At 38.5% G+C, this 20013-nt stretch overlaps 1 protein-coding gene across 4 annotated transcripts in view; it reads right to left on the bottom strand.

Annotated features, from left to right (window-relative positions):
- Window positions 1-20013, bottom strand: part of LOC124259546 (nuclear receptor subfamily 5 group A member 2-like) — a 268621-nt gene that overhangs the window by 138420 nt on the left and 110188 nt on the right. Inside the window, exon 1 of one of the 4 annotated variants that reach the window (XM_046693691.1) lies at window positions 12188-12329. The exons of the other annotated variants lie outside the window; for them this stretch is intronic. Coding sequence (XP_046549647.1) covers window positions 12188-12254 — 67 coding nt within the window. The 5' untranslated portion in view covers window positions 12255-12329. Of the gene's footprint in view, window positions 1-12187; window positions 12330-20013 lie in introns of those variants that run through there. 4 annotated transcript variants of the gene reach the window in all.

Raw genomic sequence — 20013 nt, 5'->3', positions numbered from 1 at the left:
AGTACTCGAGGGGTAAGTGAGACTCGACTCGGACCTGAGTACTCGAAATTCATACCTTTCAAGCAAACGATAGCGTAACCGGCATGACATGTGTTCCAATCACACAAGTAAACACTTACTTCATTCTGACTTCATATCATGATGTGACTAACATTTCCTATCGGTCAGAATGTGTATTTGGATGTTTACTTGACAAATGTTATTTTCATCATACTGGTTGTACTGCCTGCATAACAGGCGGCATTTGGTTATTTTTTTTCTTTTCACTATCCAGGTCAAGATACGCCCATACATTTGATTTTTTATCTTTCTCCATGTCTATCAAGATAGTTACCTAATCATTTTAAGAAGTGAAATCTCAAACGATGTATAATATTTACTCTCATCTGCAGACTTGTAACAACTAATACCATACAGCCACACCTTATGAGGATTAAACTATTTAATCTAGGTGTTAATAAAAACATTATCAGATGGGTTAAAGAATTCAGTGTACATAGAACTCAGTATGTCGGTGTCAATGGCTAACAATCTTCTTTTCTCTCAACCTCTACTGTAGCTCCACAGGACTGTGTTCTTTCATCCATACTCTTCGTTTTGTATACCAATGGCTGTTACTTGTCAATATATGACTTGTTTACTGTGAAATTCGCAGATGACGCCACTGTTACTGGCCTAATTTCTGATTCTGAACATTATTATCGTCAAGGCATTGACAAACCGTAATGACAGTTTTTTATCAAACCTTTATTCAAAGTGTGTTTACCTACAATTTTCTATGTTGGTATGGGGGTCTGTCTGATCGCAACAAAACCAAACTTTTCAAATTTGTTAATACTGCCAGCAAAATTGCAGGAGTGTCTTTCGAGCAAATTCCCTTTATCTATGAGGGACAGATTGTCAAAAAGGCAACTAAAATTAGATTTGATAGTTAACATATTTGATCTCACCATTTTGAACTACTTCCTTCTGGATGCTGCTGTCAATTACCTTCCCCCCAAACAAACAGCTTGACAGTCTTTCATACCATCCAGTATTTGTGAATGCAACAAATATTTTGAATCATCATCATGTGATTACAACTAGAATTATTCAGCTTCTTTACCTACGTGGTTAATTGAATTATATCATGTCAGTTTTATTGTGTAAATAGCTTTCGTTTTGAGCTGTAATTATTGTGTATACTTTTGTGAATTGTGTACAGATTTATTTTGAGAGAGTTTGGATGTATAAGAATTTCCTACAGGATAATAAACCTATATCTTATCTTAATATTAGATGTTAACGACCGCTCATGCTTAGCACATGGCAGACAGACAGTATGTCAACGTAACCCAATAATTCGAGTTATCTCCCCTTTTCGAGTCAGCGAGTAATGGACTCGAGTCCACCGAATCCCAACTCGTCCTCGAGTACTCAAGTACCCGTGGAAGCCCTAGTTACATCACCATGTGTGACAAACAACGCTGCTGGATGTGCATATCATGGCAGTCGGGGAGACATGTGATCAATTTCTGCTTTAATGAAAACTGCTAAATTGTGAAGCAATGCATCACATCAATCAGAATAGAAATTCATACAGAGCCACGCATGGTGAGTGAACTTGGCTAATACATGTACCCGGTTTGGATGAAAAGTGTCTCACATTTTTTTAACCCACCACAAAATCCTAACCCCACCCCACCCCCCAATAAATAAATCTGTAAAAAGCAAAAAGGCTCCACTCGAGGTTAAGTTTGATATGTCTACCAAATTTATTTTTAATTTATTGAGTGTTTCTTTAGTTATGCTCCTATCGTAAAGGAGTGGTGGGGTTGGAGTAGTGGGGTTCAAAAGACCCGGGTTCGATTCCCCACATGAGTACAATGTGTGAAGCCCATTCCTGGTGTCCCCCACTGTGATAGTGCTGCAATACCACTCAAAGTGGCATCAAGCTAAACTCCCTCACTCCATCACAGAGCTGGAGTAGGGCTGAGTGCAGTAGTCAACCACAAATGAAATAGAACATCCCCATTTAAACTGATGTGCCTACTTTGCATAAGGACTGCATTAAACACTTCAGGAACATTCCTTGACTTGTGTCTTAACACTCAGGGGAATATATCGACTCACTTGAACTTCTGTAAGAAAATAACCTGCTTAATTTCCGTAATACGAGGTGAGGTGAGGTGAAATAGGGTTTAACGTCGTGCTTGAGAATATTTCACTCATATGACGACATGCATGCGTGTGTATGTGTATGTGCGGCTGCTTATACTAGCCCAGACTTAAGCTGGTTTTATAGTGCTAGCCCACTGAGATACCATGCCGCAGTGAAACATGAATACCCCACTCAGACACATTATACTGACTCCGAGCCGACCAGTCCTTGTTGTACCCATTAATGACGAGCGCCAGGCAGGGACCAACAAGTACCATATTTTAACGTCTTTTGGTATGATCCGGTCGGGGATCGAACCCGCGACCTTCCGCTCTCCGGGCGGACGCTCTAACCACTACACCAGGGAGGCGGTCCCGTAATACGAACAATGATTTATGGAAGCTGGAAGTCGCCAGACTTGAAGACAGAGCTGAAGGCTTGGTGCAAGAGTGTCTGGACAAAAAATCAACCTCCTGGAAAGTTAAATTTGTAACATTGCTGTTTCTTGGTAAACTTAACAAAGTAATTTGTCCCAAATTACGTAACATTACACACTGTGATATTGATGCCATGATCATTGATAGAACAAACATAGGGTTAGTTTACTACTGTTTAGACCACAAGCATTCAAAATATAGCGTTGGCACTGACACACAAATTCTAATGAGTGCTTCAGTTTTCGCTCACATTACTAAGGACGCATTGCGATACAACAGGAAGGAGAAGTGTGCTGGCCATGTGTTTTATACCGAAGGCAAATGAATTTTTTTCAGACTCAAGAGCTATGACCACAACTGTAAGTTTGGTAGGGGGCCAGAACTTGAACCCAAGTTTGAAATGACACTGCCCTTGGTTGACACATATTAGGATGTTAATAGTGACAGCAAGCTCCCATTTTTAGCTTATAAATCTATCAACTATTATATACAACCATTCAAAAAGAAACTTTTGTGCAAGGAATCTCTACACCAGTAGGTTCTTGAAGTATATCCATTTTTCAAAGCACAGTAATCTTTTTCGCCTCAAATCTGAATGCCATGCTGAAATTAAAACCCATGTGATATACAAGGTTGATGTAGTAACTGACAAGGCTGGTTCTGTTGTGGAGGTGAGTGTGCTGCAGGCCAGGGGCCATCAGGACATTGTTGCAGGCCAAGATGTATTACTTAACAAAACCAAATTGATAATGTTGTACAATGTCACAGGTGAGAAGTGGCCAGGTTTTATAGGAAATATATCCCCCACAATGGCAAGCAAACAATGTCATCATGGACCCAGCATGTATCCAACTGTTACACATTGTTGTAAACTATGTCCATGTAACAAACTTGTATCAACATCATGAATATTGCTGACATGACAGAAACAAATATCTGCCAAGTTTGGAAAAGAAATATGGCATTTTTCGTATCTGCTCTGGAAAGATCCCTACTGCCATTTTGAGGCTGAATCAAAGTTGTTACCATGGAAACTGGAACAGTAAATCTTCATAACATTTCAAAGTATCAAAAAGCACCTTTTCAAAACTAGTCCTATCTATGTGCCAAGTTTGGTGAAGCAATATGGCTTTTAAGATCTGCTTCGGAAAACAGGACTGACTCCATTTCTAGCCTGAATCAAGGTTGTTGCAATGAAAAGAATAAAACTACATCTTTCAAAAATCCCAAACCATTAAAATGCACCTGAACAACACTAGATCTATCTATATTCCAAGTCTAATAAAGAATTATTGAATGGGTTTTTTATCATACATACTGATGGACACAAGGGGTATTGAATAGATTGGTATTTTCAGTTATCTGAAAAGGTTCAGTGGCTCATTTGGCATGTGGAAACTTGATCCCTACACCATGAATGAGTAGTCAACAGTGTGTCAACAGAGACATTCACCATTTCTGTCTCCACTGATAGCCATATACTTTCTGCAGGAACTAGAGGTGTTAGCAGGTACTGGCACAACAGAAGCAGCCCTTTAACCACCATTTCAAGTATTTATATACCACATATGTACGTCCAATCAGAAAACATTACTTCCTGAAATCCAACAATAACAAAGTCTCCAGATTCAACAAGCAAAATCACAGCAGTAACTGGCAAAGAATCACACAGCCATGTTTCCTACCAACTTTCAAGATGATCGAAGCCTTGAACACTATTGCACCATCATTTCATGTAGCAGGACTTGTAAGACGCAGGCAAATATATGATTAATGCCATACCTCAGAAACAGACCATGTGGTCAGATTCCATGTGGAATAAGTCTATCGTATTGGGATCTTTGTGTTCCAATTAAAGTATGATATTACATTTGCCCTGGAGATCACTTCCACCTGTGATATAAATGCAACTGTCTTTTGATGTTCCATGATTTGTCAAGAAAGCTGTAAAGGGTAGGAGCTGACCTGTAGCCATGTTTTACAAAGATATCACTTTTTTAAGTTTGTGTGTTTTATTTAACTCCTTTAACATATCACTTATGTCAACAAGAGTCATTAAACATCTGAACCAAACAATCCAGTGATTGACATCAAAAGCATAGACGAGCACACACCCACACAGACCCGTTGACACAGGGTTGTATTACCCAATACCTGGAGCCCTCATGGGTTCTCAATGTTCAGCGTGGCCTTCTATTTCATGCTACATAACAAACACTGTGTAAAAGGCTTGAAATAAGCAACAGTATACATTTTCTAAATGTGGGTTCACAGTTATGAAAATGCTTTATCCTTTCACATGTTCAAGGAGGCACATAAACAAGTTTTAATGAATTGCTCCACCTGTACTATCATTTTCTGTGACATATGAAACTCAACTACCTTGTCAACATTCTAGAGGTTAAGAATCAGTAAAATATATCATTGTTTCAGTCTCTCTTGAAATGGGATGAGTTATTTGAATTTTCCTCTGAAACGCATTTTTGAGATCATGATCTGACTGCTGCCGTGTAAGTATTGAAGCTATACTTTCTCAAAGCAAGAGCTGTATCACAACCATCACATTAGCTATTCCATTTTAACATTGGGAATGGCCTTCAGTGAACATTTGAACTGAAAGGACTTTCCATAGCCCTTGGAAAGTACTGCAATAACATTTCTGCCATCCATTTCACATAACAACATGTTCTTTTGTTTAATTTCTAAATTTTGAATTTTGAACTTGTCACAAATGTCAAAAACAAATTCCAAAGAGTAGTCACCAGTTTGAAACAAATGGCGTTTGAGTTGGAAAAAGATGTTTTCTGATTGGCTTGTGTTGACTCATTGCAAGTCATTTCATTGGTTGGTTTCAGGTTTTTGATGTGACCTATAATGGGCTGTCACGACATCTCGATGTAGCGTCAGTAGTGAGCAATAATATCTCACTTCCAGGAGTTTAGGCTGGAACTGAGGATATTTTGAACAAAGGTCGAGATACTTGGCTGTGAGAAGTTTAGAAAAAGAAGTGTTTCTTAGTCATGTTACCAAGGTAACTGGTGATATTTTTTCACTTGGTTGATCTCATCTCATCTTGAGTAACGTTGATGACATTAATCATAGTATCCTTCACAGATGTATGAAACATTGCCTGTATGTTGCTGAGGATAGTGGTCAATCATGAAGAAACACGTTTACTCTGGTTTGATAAATACCGTAGTAAATGACCAGTTCAATAATTCATTCATTTCAAACAAATGGATTTAATGATTCATTCTTGATCACGAGATACAATAACAAACCGCAATATTTAAAGCGGATCTTGTTTGATCAACTTTTGCCATTTCATGCCTTTACACAGTGTTTGCTATGCCCCATGCAGTATAACATGCAATGTCCAGAAGGAAGTACTGTGATACGATACATCAAGATACGAAAATGTTAGTTGTCATGATATATTGCAAAAGTATTGTGCACTAAAGCTGTGATACAATATGAATCCCGATATAAGGGTAGTAATACGATACGTATCACGATACTAATTCTAACACCAACTATAAAACACCTTAAGATCAAAACAAAAATAATGTTTAAATGAAAGAAACTTTAATTTGAAAAATGTTGCATTAGGCACTTTTTCAAAAACAAGTACAAAATAAATAAAACATAATACTGTTATAAACAGCAAACATAGATCAAAAACATCTTTAATATCTGTGTGTTGCTGGATGCTGTCACTGCAGCCACATAATAGAATGAAATTTGTGCCGCTTTAAAAAACAGTATATTTTGACAGATTTCACAATTCGGCAATATTCAAAGTTAAACATTGATGTTTTGTGGCCCATTTGAAGTATTGTGTCGGAATATACGACAATGTAAAATTTTGTATCGATTCACTGTTTCGACGGCCCATGCATCGATGCATCGATGTATCGATGAATCGTCACACCACTAATTGTATACAGAACAAAGAGTCACAACATGAATGATATCCGGAGGTTTTCGGTTCATGGCATCACTAGTAAATATCTGATCACACATGTTCTCTTCATCGGAAATATATTATCCTTGTTGAAAAAAACTGCTTAAGATATAAATTATTCTGATAATGAATAGAAATTCTTTGAAGTTGTTTTTTAACTGCATCACCGGTAGATTTGAGTAAAACGTGTACACAGCAGATTGCTCTTTCCGGCTTAGTTGAATTACAGGTAGCTCAACAGGAACGACAACTGAATTATCATGTCTTGTGATGTTTGACTGCAAGTTGCCTATTTTCATTTACAAAGTTTGTTTGTTCACCTTCAATGATACAACATAGCTTTTAATTTGACTCGGCACAACACACAAAATAGCAGTTATACAATGTACATGGAAAATGCGATTTTAATTGGCCTTTATTCCATGTTACATATAACCTGGGTTTCTCATAACGCGTGGGCTTATCTGAGGACCCCAAGACCCGTGGTATGTGGATGGATGACTGTACCTCAATATCTGGTAAAATGTCAGGTTGAGCACTCAACATAAAACAAAAACCCATTTCTAACAAATGACGTGTTAATTCTTCAGACAGAGCTTACTTCATGAGGATCTTAAGAATTTCTTCTGGAGTGAGTGAGTGAGTTGAGTTTTACGCCGCACTCAGCAATTTTCCAGCTATATGGCGGCAGTCTGTAAATAATCGAGTCTGGACCAGACAATCCAGTGATCAACAGCATGAGCATTGATCTGCGCAATTGGGAACCAATGACAAGTGTCAACCATGTCAGTGAGCCTGACTACCCGATCCCGTTAGTCGCCTCTTACAACAAGCATGGGCTACTGAAGGCCAATATTCTAACCCGGACCTTCACGGGTCAATTTCTTTTGGAATTCTGATAACATGTCAAATGACTTCTGAAGAAACAGGTTGGGGCATAGCCTGTCTTTTCCACACTACATTGAGCTGCTCAAAGTTCTAAGTGAACAATTTACTCTGCAAGACTGTGTTAAGGAGAAATGATATATAACTAAATATGTAAATGATACTTTTGATTCTTGGGAACAAAATCATAGAGAATGATCTTAAGAATAATAAGTATGAAAATTGTTGGATGGCATGTTGGACTACCAGAATTAAAGATGTGTCAGCAATGTATAGCACTGGTTGGGATGTGCCAGTACTGAGTGCAAGCCAAGAAACAGGGCAATATGTGACCTGGCTGTCGTGTTGCCATTCCCTCAACATTGCTGAAGGGGTGGTGATGCGGACAGAGTTGGACATTGGTGTGTCTGCCCTCAAGCCCCTCTAAACATAGCATGCCACCATGTTGTTGTGTGGAGGACAGACACCTACCCTGGCCGATGGAGGACAATACTGGTTGCAGCAAGCACATTTCATCACATGTCTACACAACCAGATTGCATGTTGTTTCATCACCTTCAAAAGTAATAATGTTCTTGGACATGTAGGTGAGAAAAATACAAGAGAAATCTCCCTCAACACCAACATGATCTATGGTGTTAATTAGCAAGTCTCGTCTAGAATTCTAACGGGTTGGGAGTTACGCTTCAGAAATGGGGACAAACATCATTTTCCTCATGTTTTTTCCTTCCCTTGCACATCAAGTCCACGTTAAAAAAAGATAAAAAACATACATCCTAAATGATCAAAAAAGCAAATTTCATCCCAAAATATTCAACAGTTTAGGACTTCTGCTCTGGAAATAGAAAATAGACAGACAGATGCAAAGTCGGGTAACTGCACCAAAACATTTCATAGGTAATCCGATTTCAAGATGTATATCTCCATATCAGTGTGTGTGTGTGTGTGTGTGTGTGTGTGTGTGTGTGTGTGTGTGTGTGTGTGTTATATTGCTGGAATATTGCTAAAAGCAGCAACTCACTGACGCACTCACCCACTGCATGGACTATGTATGGATAGCCAAGAAATGGAAGGCACCGATGATCTGGATAAAACATAAGATTCTACTGAAAATTGCACCTGACCCTTCGCAAACAAGAAGGTCAAGTGAGGACCAGAAATTAAGTATGTACCTGTTTCGAAGGAATAGGCTTGCAGTTTACACATGGCTGGCTTAGAGTGTCAGTGAACATAGTATGTCTGGTAAACTGGTATATTGTCACCAACAGCCCATCACATTTTCTGAAATGTCCATGTTTTAGGGGTTATGTGGGCCACGATCCTACAGGTCTGTGTGTGTTTTGTCTCGCTATGCTGTGGCTGGTATATATTCCTACAGGTCTGTGTGTGTTTTGTCTCGCTATGCTGTGGCTGGTATATATTCCTACAGGTCTGTGTGTGTTTGTCTCGCTATGCTGAGGCTGGTATATATTCCTACAGGTCTGTGTGTGTTTTGTCTCGCTATGCTGTGGCTGGTATATATTCCTACAGGTCTGTGTGTTTTGTCTCGCCATGCTGAGGCTGGTATATATTCCTACAGGTCTGTGTGGTATATATTCCTACAGGTCTCTGTGTGTTTTTTGTCTCGCTATGCTGTGGCTGGTATATATTCCTACAGGTCTGTGTGTGTTTTTTGCCATGCTGGCGCTATGCTGTGGCTGGTATATATTCCTACAGGTCTGTGCTGTGGTTTGTCTCAGGCTGTGTGTATGCTGAGGCTGGTATATATTCCTACAGGTCTGTGTGTGTTTTGTCTCTGTGGCTGGTATATATTATGCTGTGGCTGGTATATATTCCTACAGGTCTGTGTGTGTTTGTCTCGCTATGCTGAGGCTGGTATATATTCCTACAGGTCTGTGTGTGTTTTGTCTCGCTATGCTGTGGCTGGTATATATTCCTACAGGTCTGTGTGTGTTTGTCTCGCTATGCTGTGGCTGGTATATATTCCTACAGGTCTGTGTGTGTTTTGTCTCGCTATGCTGTGGCTGGTATATATTCCTAAGTTCAGTGGCTGACCCAAGACAGTAAAAGAGTCTTGTCTGATGATTGAGTAGACAACACACTAGCAGATGCTGCATCTGATCTGCAATTCAGTGTACATGTCGCAGAGACACTTCCAGGCATCATTATGGACCACACCCTTGCACCATACACAAACTGAAATGGCTCATTGAAAACAGAACGGGGTCCCTTATGACACAGAACTCTATATCAGCTCCATATTTGCGTGAAATACGCAAGAAAATATTTTTTGCATATGTCTGCATATAATATACACATTAATTATTACGTTTATGCAATATATAAAAACAAACGCTTCTGACAGCTCATCGAGCATTCAGATTTCAAGTATCACAAAACCTAATGACCATCCACATGCTATTGATGTTACTCCATCAGTGATCTTGCAGTAAGAAAGAAATACCAAAATATCCAGAATTAGGAGGGTAATGACACCACTAATACTAACACTAAGCAAAATTGGAAATACTCAATTAAATTGAAAACCATGGGTAAAGTGCCAAACTGGCCTTATGCTTAACTAGAGCTGGCACAATAAACTTTAACAGTTTTCCTAAAATATCCTAAAGTATAAATCATATTTACAATAGTATAACCATGTTTATGTTGCACTCAACCAGTTCCTTCTTCAGGTTTCGTATGGTTACACGACAGTGTATTTCTACGTAAACTCCCGTATAAGTCAACATATCCCACAATGCATCCTGCAGTAGTTCCTCCGGTTCCAGAGATTCAACAACCAGCATAACAAACAAGCATTTCAAATACTGAATTTTCTCATGTCTAGTGTGCACCCTAGAGGAGTCAGAAATTTAAAATGAAAAGATTTTGTGTAATATGCACAGAAAAAAGCTTTATTGTATCCCTTCAGTGAATCTGTGAATGAACAAACACATGTGCTAACAAATTTGGTCAAGAAAATGATGAAATTTGAGATAGTGATTCTTCCCATATAAATTACCGTATATGACCGTCTATAAGCCGAATTTTGAGGACCGAAAAAAGCAGTCTGTAGAAGGGGGTCGTCTTATCCATGGGTTACGCTTTCGTCAAACTTTTTTCCAGCAGTAAGAAAACAACATCGTAGACAACTTTGTCAGTAGAAACGTCAAATTTGCAATTAAACATCACTAGACAAGATTATTTACCTTTTAAGTTCTAAGTTGTTTTTGCTGGGCATTGTATTATTTGCAGGGATTAAGATTACCGTGTGTATCTGAGCTGGAAATAGCAATCAGCTGTGCACAAGTTGTCTGTGTTTGCCGCGATTAGGACCCCATCGCGGGGGTTCGACTTATGCACGAAACATACCATTTTGACACTGATTTTAAGGGTCAAGTTTGGGGGTCGTCTTATCCATGGGGTCGTCTTATAGACGGTAATACACGGTATCTCCTGTTCTGCAGGGCACTGGTAATGCAGACACTAAGAAAACCACGAGTATTTTCTCACAAAAGTAAGCCAGAAATCATAATTCGTTTGGTCCATAATTGATTATGCACAGACCAATATGGTATAGCTTGAATATTGATGAGCATGAAATTTAACAACAAACAACAAACAAACCAAACACAATATATGGGCCCATGATCTCTATATAGTTGAGTGAGTGAGTGATTAAGTTTAGTTTTAAGCTGCACTCAGCAATATTCCAGCTATATGGCTGCGGTGACTGTAAATAAATCAAGTCTGGACCAGACAATCCAGTGATCAACAGCATGAGCATAGATCTGCGCAACTGGGATACGATGACCTGTGTCAACCAAGTCAGCGAGCCTGACCACCCGATCCCGTTAGTCGCCTCTTACGACAAGCATGGGTTACTGAAGATCAATATTCTAACCCAGATCTTCACAGGTCCTATATAGTTGAACCTTGCACATACAGACACCTGTGTGTTCTAAAATACTGTCTGGATAAACAATTTCGAGGTACTGGAATCCCTCGCCAAACTGACTAGAGTTACCTCCCCTCACCTCCTAGGAGTCCAGTTATTTCCCCGTCTCTGTACCTGATGTATAAGCCTTGCTGTATCATTACGTTGAGGAGACCTCAATGATGAGCCTAAAGGCAAGTTTGCCAATATAATGGACAGATTACCCATTAAATAATTGGATTATTGAAATACAAACATTTTGTAGATGTCCACCCATACAGTACCTGATAATAGTGATATGTTTCCACATACAGAGACCTGCTGTTTGAGACTGTCTGCCACCCCCATTCTCTTCCCACACACATACTGCTGCCATGATTAACAAACACTTTATAGGATACACTGACCATGTCTGTAACCAAAGACTTCACACAAACACATACAATACAATGGTACCAAATATCATGTGTAAAACATGTGTACATGAAATGTTAATACTTATAGGTATGTTCAGTATTTTCCTCTAACACGTCTAGGTCTGCAGAGAAAAACACTTGCTTTACATGCATAATGTTGTGTTTGAGCATTGCTCGGGCACTGACCATCATGACATTTAGTAATGACCCAAGAAACACCTGACACTTTGCCATTAATGACGATGTTATGCTGAAGGATTTAGGTAGTGCAGTCCTAGCCTTCAGTTGGCTTCCTCGGAGTGCATGCACAGATGACAGCAGCAAAATATGTCAGTGCTGGGTTACCTCACTCCACAGAAATAGGTCAGCACTGCCTCACAATACACACAGACAATCCACTCTACATACCCGCACAGTCGCCAGAGTAGAACCATTCCGTCTGACCTAACTTTAAATTGTCCACAGTTGTAGTCATGACAAAGACCAGGATGAGGTAACACCAAACTCAACATGCTAAACAAGGTATTGATCGGTAGCCATCTTGGATGAACTTAATTTGACCTCTAACACCAAAGAGCTCAGTGTTCTATAGTCTGTTTCAGTCTTGCGGCATGTAAACAACTGGCCTGCTGGTGCTGCTCTTCACAGGTCCTTATCACCAAGCAATATGCGTTATGGTCTGCCATGTTCTCAGCATCATGGCTTATTTCACAGCTGCGTGACATGATATCTACTGTTTCACAGCTGCGTGACATGATATCTACTGTTTCACAGCTGCGTGACATGATATATACTGTTTTACAGCTATATGACATAAAATCTACTGTTTTGCAGCTGTATGACTTGATATTTAACATTTCACAGCTGCATGACATGTCTACAGTTTCACAGATGTATAACATGACATCTACTGTGATGTGGTTGTATTGCACCTGCATTATGTCATGTCTACTGTCTTACAGTAATACAATGTGCTGTCTCCTGTTTTGCATGAGAATGCTAATACACATAATAAATACATACACAGATATATATATATATATATATATGCAAGATTGGATGATTAGGCATTTCTGTCAGTTCTTAAACATAAAGCGTGTTTGATAAATGTTGCACAATTTATGAACACACATTTATCACTGCTATTTAACAGTCTTTAGTAGTTGGTAATTGTAAACAAACCCTCCTATATGTTTAAAGTATCTATCCCTGTGTATAACATATGCACTACAGTCAAAGAGATAATAATGCAGTTCATCTTCAGCACTATCACTGTCACACATTCCACATAATCTATTTCTACTTTCACCATCTTTACACCTGACATTACAATGTAAAGGCAGCTCAGGAGACCCACAGTATTTCGATATTCTTTACTAACAGACAGTACATTAGATTCAACATCAAATAAGGATTTTATGTTACAACAACCAGTTATCTTACCACAGATCAGCACAATCTAAGTTTCTCATGAGAATAGAACATTAATTCTGTATCTGCACTCAGCTAATGATGCTTTTGCCCGTATTTGGTGCAAAAGTACAGAAATTAGTATGGAATTTGCTTATCTCTGGTTTCTCCTGGAATCCCCACACCTCTGCCTCACAAAGTAATATTGATTTTACCTTACTGTTGAACAACTTTAAGTGTACACTTGCAGAAATACTTAAGAATGTATATTGTACTTTCATCACAGAAAGTAGTACTTTGTTTGCTTTTGCCACCATATATTTCGTCAATGACAGTTGTGTCGAGAAGTTGTAATAACTTGATGTTACCCTGTTTTTCATCTACAAACCATATGTCATTGCCCATAGGTAACTGCCATTCTGAAACATTGTCCATGTTTATCCCCTGGTGGAACAGTTTGTATGTTAACTATGTATTTTGTCGTCTGATCTCTAAAATACTCATAGATCATCTACAAATACAAATACAAATAATTCTCAGCTCCAACAAATTGCCTGTTTGCAGCCGAAATTGACTGACTATTGTGAAGAGAGTGGGACATAGTACACATGATTGCCTGACCCGGCTTACACGCTCCAAGTAGTCATGGATTGATTATTAGTTAATCTCACTGCAGCCAAGATGTCAGATTACATATGTCAGATTAAGTAATTGTACCTGAATATCATTAGTGCATACCAGATAAGTTTATACTGAATAGAGTCAGAGGCTTTCCTACAATCAACACAAAAACAATATAAGTGACCACCACTCTTCTATCAATATTTCTGTATTAAACATTGAGATGTGAATATACTGTCAATAATAGTCTTCGTTACACTTGAGTGCACACCCACCCACTCTGACTGGGTTCGGTATCCCGGGTGCATCGTTTCAAGGGAAGTAAACCCAAGTACAAAATATTGCACTTTTGATTTGCGATTGTACACTTATAATTTTGTTTACTGTAAACATATTATATATCGGCGCAGGTTTCATTTTCGCGCAAAATATTTTACCGCGAAAATTTATACACAGCGAAGAAACCTTTCATTCATTCACTCTAGTTTGAAGAGAGAAATCTAAGAATAATTGACAGCGCGTCTAAACTACGTGAAATTTGCACCAAGCGAAAAAAAAGTATGTTTACAGTATATGTTTTTTCATAATCAGCAATGTATTTCATATGTCATGAATAAGTGATAATTGTGCTTTAATTATGTTTGATTTTTTGGTTGCATGTGACCTTCAAAGTCATTATAAGAATGAGTGAGTGAGTATGTTTTTACGCTGCTTTCAGTAATATTCCAGCAATGTCACGGCTTGGGACACCAGACATAGGCTTCACACAATGTACCCACGTGGGGAATCAAACCAGGGTTTTCAGCGTGACAAGCAGACGCAATAAAGTTATTGTCAGAACATACAACACACAATGATTCATCCCAGCATTAACACATAAACGTGTGTTTCACGCAAAAAAATTATTTTGTGTCCTGGGTAGTTACATTTCTAAATTACTACCTTAATGCTCATGATACTGAAATGTAACATCATCCTTATTATACCCGCAATGCATTTTTTGGTGTGTTTTTTTTGGGGGGTGGGGGGTGTGGTGTTATTAAAATGCACTCAGCCCTTCCGTCCATCAGTCTGTCCATGCACCTTAGTCTTTTCTGAAGCAAAACTATAAAACCGTTTAATATTTCTTCACCTTTTTTGGCAGATAGTTAGGTTTAGTGGTGAACTGGTGCCTTTTGGTAGTTTTGGATTTCTGATTATCACATTTTTTGTGTTTCCATGGCAACAAGTTTGACTTCGACTAAACTTGGTGGTAGTGCTCTTTTCCGGAGCAAAACTATAAAACCGTTTGATATTTCTTCACCTATCTTGGCAAATAGTCAGGTCTGGTGGTGAACTGGTGCCTTTTGGTAGTTTTGGATTTCTGAATAAAATATTTGTTGCGTTTCCATGACAACAATTTGACTTCGACTAAAATTGGTGGTAATGCTCTTTTCCGGGGCAGAACTTAAAACCTTTCAATACTCTCCTTCCACTTTGCTATATACATGTCAAAACATTTGACATAATCATAACTAGTAGACATAGTAATGAAGAGTATTTTGCCATTGAGGGGGATATTGATGACTTTGTCTTCTTGTTGACATGGTCATGTTACCGAAACTATATTATGATCATTATTGGATATTTATATAGCACACATATCCACGCACTAGTGCATGCTCAAGGCGCTGGTATTGTTCCCCCTGATCACTGAATGTCAATCTTAACGACACATCTTATTATGAATCTCAACTCCCTGGGGAGCATACAACTCTTGCTGCCACAAGGCGCACCGAGTTATTGCGGCTATACTGGGACACATAGTCACAGTACTTTGTCCAAGTGCACTGCAGGTTGCTGTACCCGCAACTAGGTGTTTTCACGTATTCATGTGGCCACCATCTGGTCATATACCAACGTATTCATGGGTTCTTTTAAGTGCACAGGGTTGTGTACTGTACACTAGGGGTTGTGACAACACTGAAAGAGTCTGCACACACAGTTGACTCCCGGTCACAGGTGGGCTTGATCCCAGGACCGCATGCCTGGTGGATCATTACCCTGGCGCCTTAGCCTGCTCGCCCAACACACCACCAAACTTAGTTTCCCCAGGTTTATAAATAGCAACCTCGCCAGATATTCGTGCAAAACTCCGAACTGTGTATGACCATATATGTCACCAATTCATACCTTATATAGTTATTCGCAGTTTGGAGATTTTTGAGTCATGTGTTGTATGCCACACCTCCCCAAATTCTTCATGAAACTGTAGAACTCGTTGAATGGGTGAAAATAAAGACGATGACTTGTGGACATGTGAACAGATCATTCGTGAAACACAATAGGTACCCCAAAAACGTATTTTCTCCAAGGAAAGAACAAAATAAAAGAAAGTTTCTCTCAGCTAATTTGACTTTGCTAACGATGATAAAATGCTCTGAAATGCAAGGAAATTTCAAAATTTTACAAGGGGCTACACTCCCAGACCCCCTTTGAGACCCACTTTGTGGCGAGATTCCAAGGGCTATGCGTTTAAGGAACGCAAAGCTTTGTGTCCTACTGTGAACACTGCATAAGTATCTTCTGCCTATTCCATAAGGCCATTATCCAGGGGAATATCAGTTATATTCAAGGTATCTCTAAAATATTCCAAACATTGTTCATACATAATTGATTGACTTTGTGTACTGTGACGAGATAACACATTCAATTCCTTTCTTTCAGTCTTCTCTGAGCTTTCGACTAGGTCTGTAACAACTGACAATTCAAGTCACTGAACTCTTTACCTTCTATTGTTTTGCAGTAGTATGATGTTGTGCAGTAGTACGATGTTGTGCAGTAGTACGACACATAACTGCTTTGATACGAATGATGTTATGTCTGCAATGTAAAACAATGTGATGTCTACAAAGTCGGGGTAAAATGGTACTGCAGGGTCCTGACATGATACATGTCTCATGATACAATATGGTACAGCAGGGTCCTGACATGATACATGTCTCATGATACAATATGGTACAGCAGGGTCCTGATATGATACATGTCTCATGATACAATATGGTACAACAGGGTCCTGATATGATACATGTCTCATGATACAATATGGTAAAGCAGGGTCCTGATATGATACATGTCTCATGATACAATATGGTACAGCAGGGTCCTGATATGATACATGTCTCATGATACAATATGGTAAAGCAGGGTCCTGATATGATACGTCTCATGATACAATATGGTACTGCAGGGTCCTGATATGATACATGTCTCATGATACAATATGGTAAAGCAGGGTCCTGATATGATACATCTCATGATACAATATGGTACAGCAGGGTCCTGACATGATACATGTCTCATGATACAATATGGTACTGCAGGGTCCTGACATGATACATGTCTCATGATACAATATGGTACTGCAGGGTCCTGACATGATACATGTCTCATGATACAATATGGAACAGCAGGGTCCTGATATGATACGTCTCATGATACAATATGGTACAGCAGGGTCCTGACATGATACATGGCTCATGATACAATATGGTACAGCAGGGTCCTGACATGATACATGTCTCATGATACAATATGGTAAAGCAGGGTCCTGACATGATACATGGCTCATGATACAATATGGTACAGCAGGGTCCTGACATGATACATGGCTCATGATACAATATGGTACAGCAGGGTCCTGACATGATACATGTCTCATGATACAATATGGTACAGCAGGGTCCTGATATGATACATGTCTCATGATACAATATGGTACAGCAGGATCCTGACATGATACATGTCTCATGATACAATATGTAGACAATACACATATTGACATCAAATCACGTAGAAACTTCATGACTATAAATAATACTGAGCAGGTTCCAAATCAACAGCTACTTTTAGACTCATGCTTGTCACATTTTAGCGGTAAAGATGAAGGACTGATTGCTAGTTTACAATTCATTTTGCAATATCTGACTGATATAATATGTGATGAGAAGCATATTTTCCTGTGTATCGTCTTGTACTGATACAGAAAAACGTTTGGAGCATCGCATCTTTGCATGAAAATTCACAATGCACCAGTGAATGGTATTCATCCCCAGCACAAAGTGGCGTCTGCTGTCTTGCTACAGTGAATGGACAAGGTTGATGCACTATATATCAAAGGGGGCAATGATGTTTTATTTCACATCCAAATTATCATAATCATGATAATCATAGAATTGAAAGAAACTAAAACAGTTTTAGTGATCAGGATGAACAGTGTGAAACTACATCAACCATGTCAATATGTAGAAGACAGAAATTGTGGCTTTGAAAGAGCATGGCAGTTGTTTTTTTCTACATTCACTAGAATATAATATCCTGTATATGACTATGTTCTCATATCACACGCATGGTCTTCAATGACAAAGAGGTTTCCTACATTCTGGAGAAAAACAGGTATATGGTAGTTTAGTTAAAAATGAGCAACGCTAGAAGAAAATCGAAGCCAACAGCTTACACTGGGCAGATGAGATAACAACTACTTCCTGGTCAACTCTGGCGGACTCTGTAACACCTGTTCACAGGATTAACTTTTTAAGTCATTGTGTTTTCATTGAGCATTCCTAAGTCAAATTATGACACGTTATGTAACAGTGATGCGACGTAAACTGTCTCTTTTCCGAATATCGTAAGAACAAGAGTGTACATCGAATTATTCATAATTTCTGCAGAAAATAAGGCCATAGTGCATTATTTACCTTTTATATTACACTTTGTGATTTCCATCCCATAAATATACTGAAGTCACAGCAACGTAATTTCCATTGTTACAACGTTTATATCACGTCACTGTGCAATGTTATGTCACAACTTAACAACGTTGCAAACTTACATTGAGGAAACGTTATGCCTTGGGCTCCTCACAACATTATAACAATGCTTCTTATAAGGTGGAGTCATGATAGAGTTTTCTGTAAAACGTTTCACTTTGAGATTCTTTCTTCACTATACAGCTTCAGAAAACACGAACCAAAACAACACGCAAATTGACAAATACACATTGAGGTGAATTTCTGCTTTGCTGCTTATGTACTGTTTACTACTGAGAAACATTTTCAACTATTAACATTAAACACAACGTTAAAATAAAATATGTTGCTACTGTGTATATTACACAACTTGACCATTTGGCACATCATTGGACAAACCTCTGGTAGCGTCACAGAAATTTTAATCAAGGAACGCAACTCCAAATTGTTAGCTTTTCGTAGAGGGCGCAGTGGTTTGTACCATCGGAGTACAGGTTTCCTAAATATATAGCATGTTTCAATATGTGTTTTACTATGTTCAACATTATTTTGAACTGTGCCCACTGAAAAACAGCCATGGTTCTTTCTGAAATAGCAGAATGATTATTTTCTTGAAACTGGAAACAATAAGTTCACGAACTTCATGACCGAAGCGCAAGAGGTAGCTGTCCATCAGTCGTCACACTGGTGGCTTGGAAAATGTAGCATTCCAACATCTAAAAAATTTAGAGTTTGTCAGTATCGTTTAGTTGGTCGTGATTGGGAGAGCGGTAAGTTCAACGTTCGAAGTGATGCTCACTGTGCCGTGTGTAAATCTGTTCCGGTGTGGATCTAAATTCTATAGTCTGGAGATCAATGGCCATCCATCCACCACCATCAATGTGCACAGCTTCACTGCTGTAAGCCGAATCACGAGTTCAATTTTCAATCACCAAAGAGTGGACGTGGGGTTCTTCTGGGTTTTCTTTAAAGGTTTAATGACAAAATCTATTGAAAGATTATGCATATTATGCAATTTAAAATGACCACTGTAAGAGATGGCTAACACTAACATTACGCATTACATTGGATTAATTAAACTTCATACAAAGTGGTTATGGAATCATGTCCAGTTATGAGAAATATATTCAGTTAATTCGACTGTATTGTATTTTGGACTTTTTCTGATATCTAAGCTATCATATTTAAATTAAATTAATATATTAAAAATTTCTCCAACATCTAAATCAATACAAGACATGTATTTTTGCTATATTTTATTCTATATTTGAATAACCAGTTTCAATAGAAAGTGACATACAACAAAAAGGTACATTTACTGCTTTAGACATTATTTTCTAAAATTGACACTAGTGACATCATACTGATAATAAATAGGATTAATCATAATTGGTTAAATTAAGAATGTGATAGCTT

Source organism: Haliotis rubra, unplaced genomic scaffold (assembly GCF_003918875.1).
Source record: "Haliotis rubra isolate DU_JTF1 unplaced genomic scaffold, ASM391887v1 Scf728, whole genome shotgun sequence".
NCBI classification, from domain to species: Eukaryota; Metazoa; Mollusca; class Gastropoda; order Lepetellida; family Haliotidae; genus Haliotis; species Haliotis rubra.
This window is presented reverse-complemented; position numbering and strand designations above follow the sequence as displayed.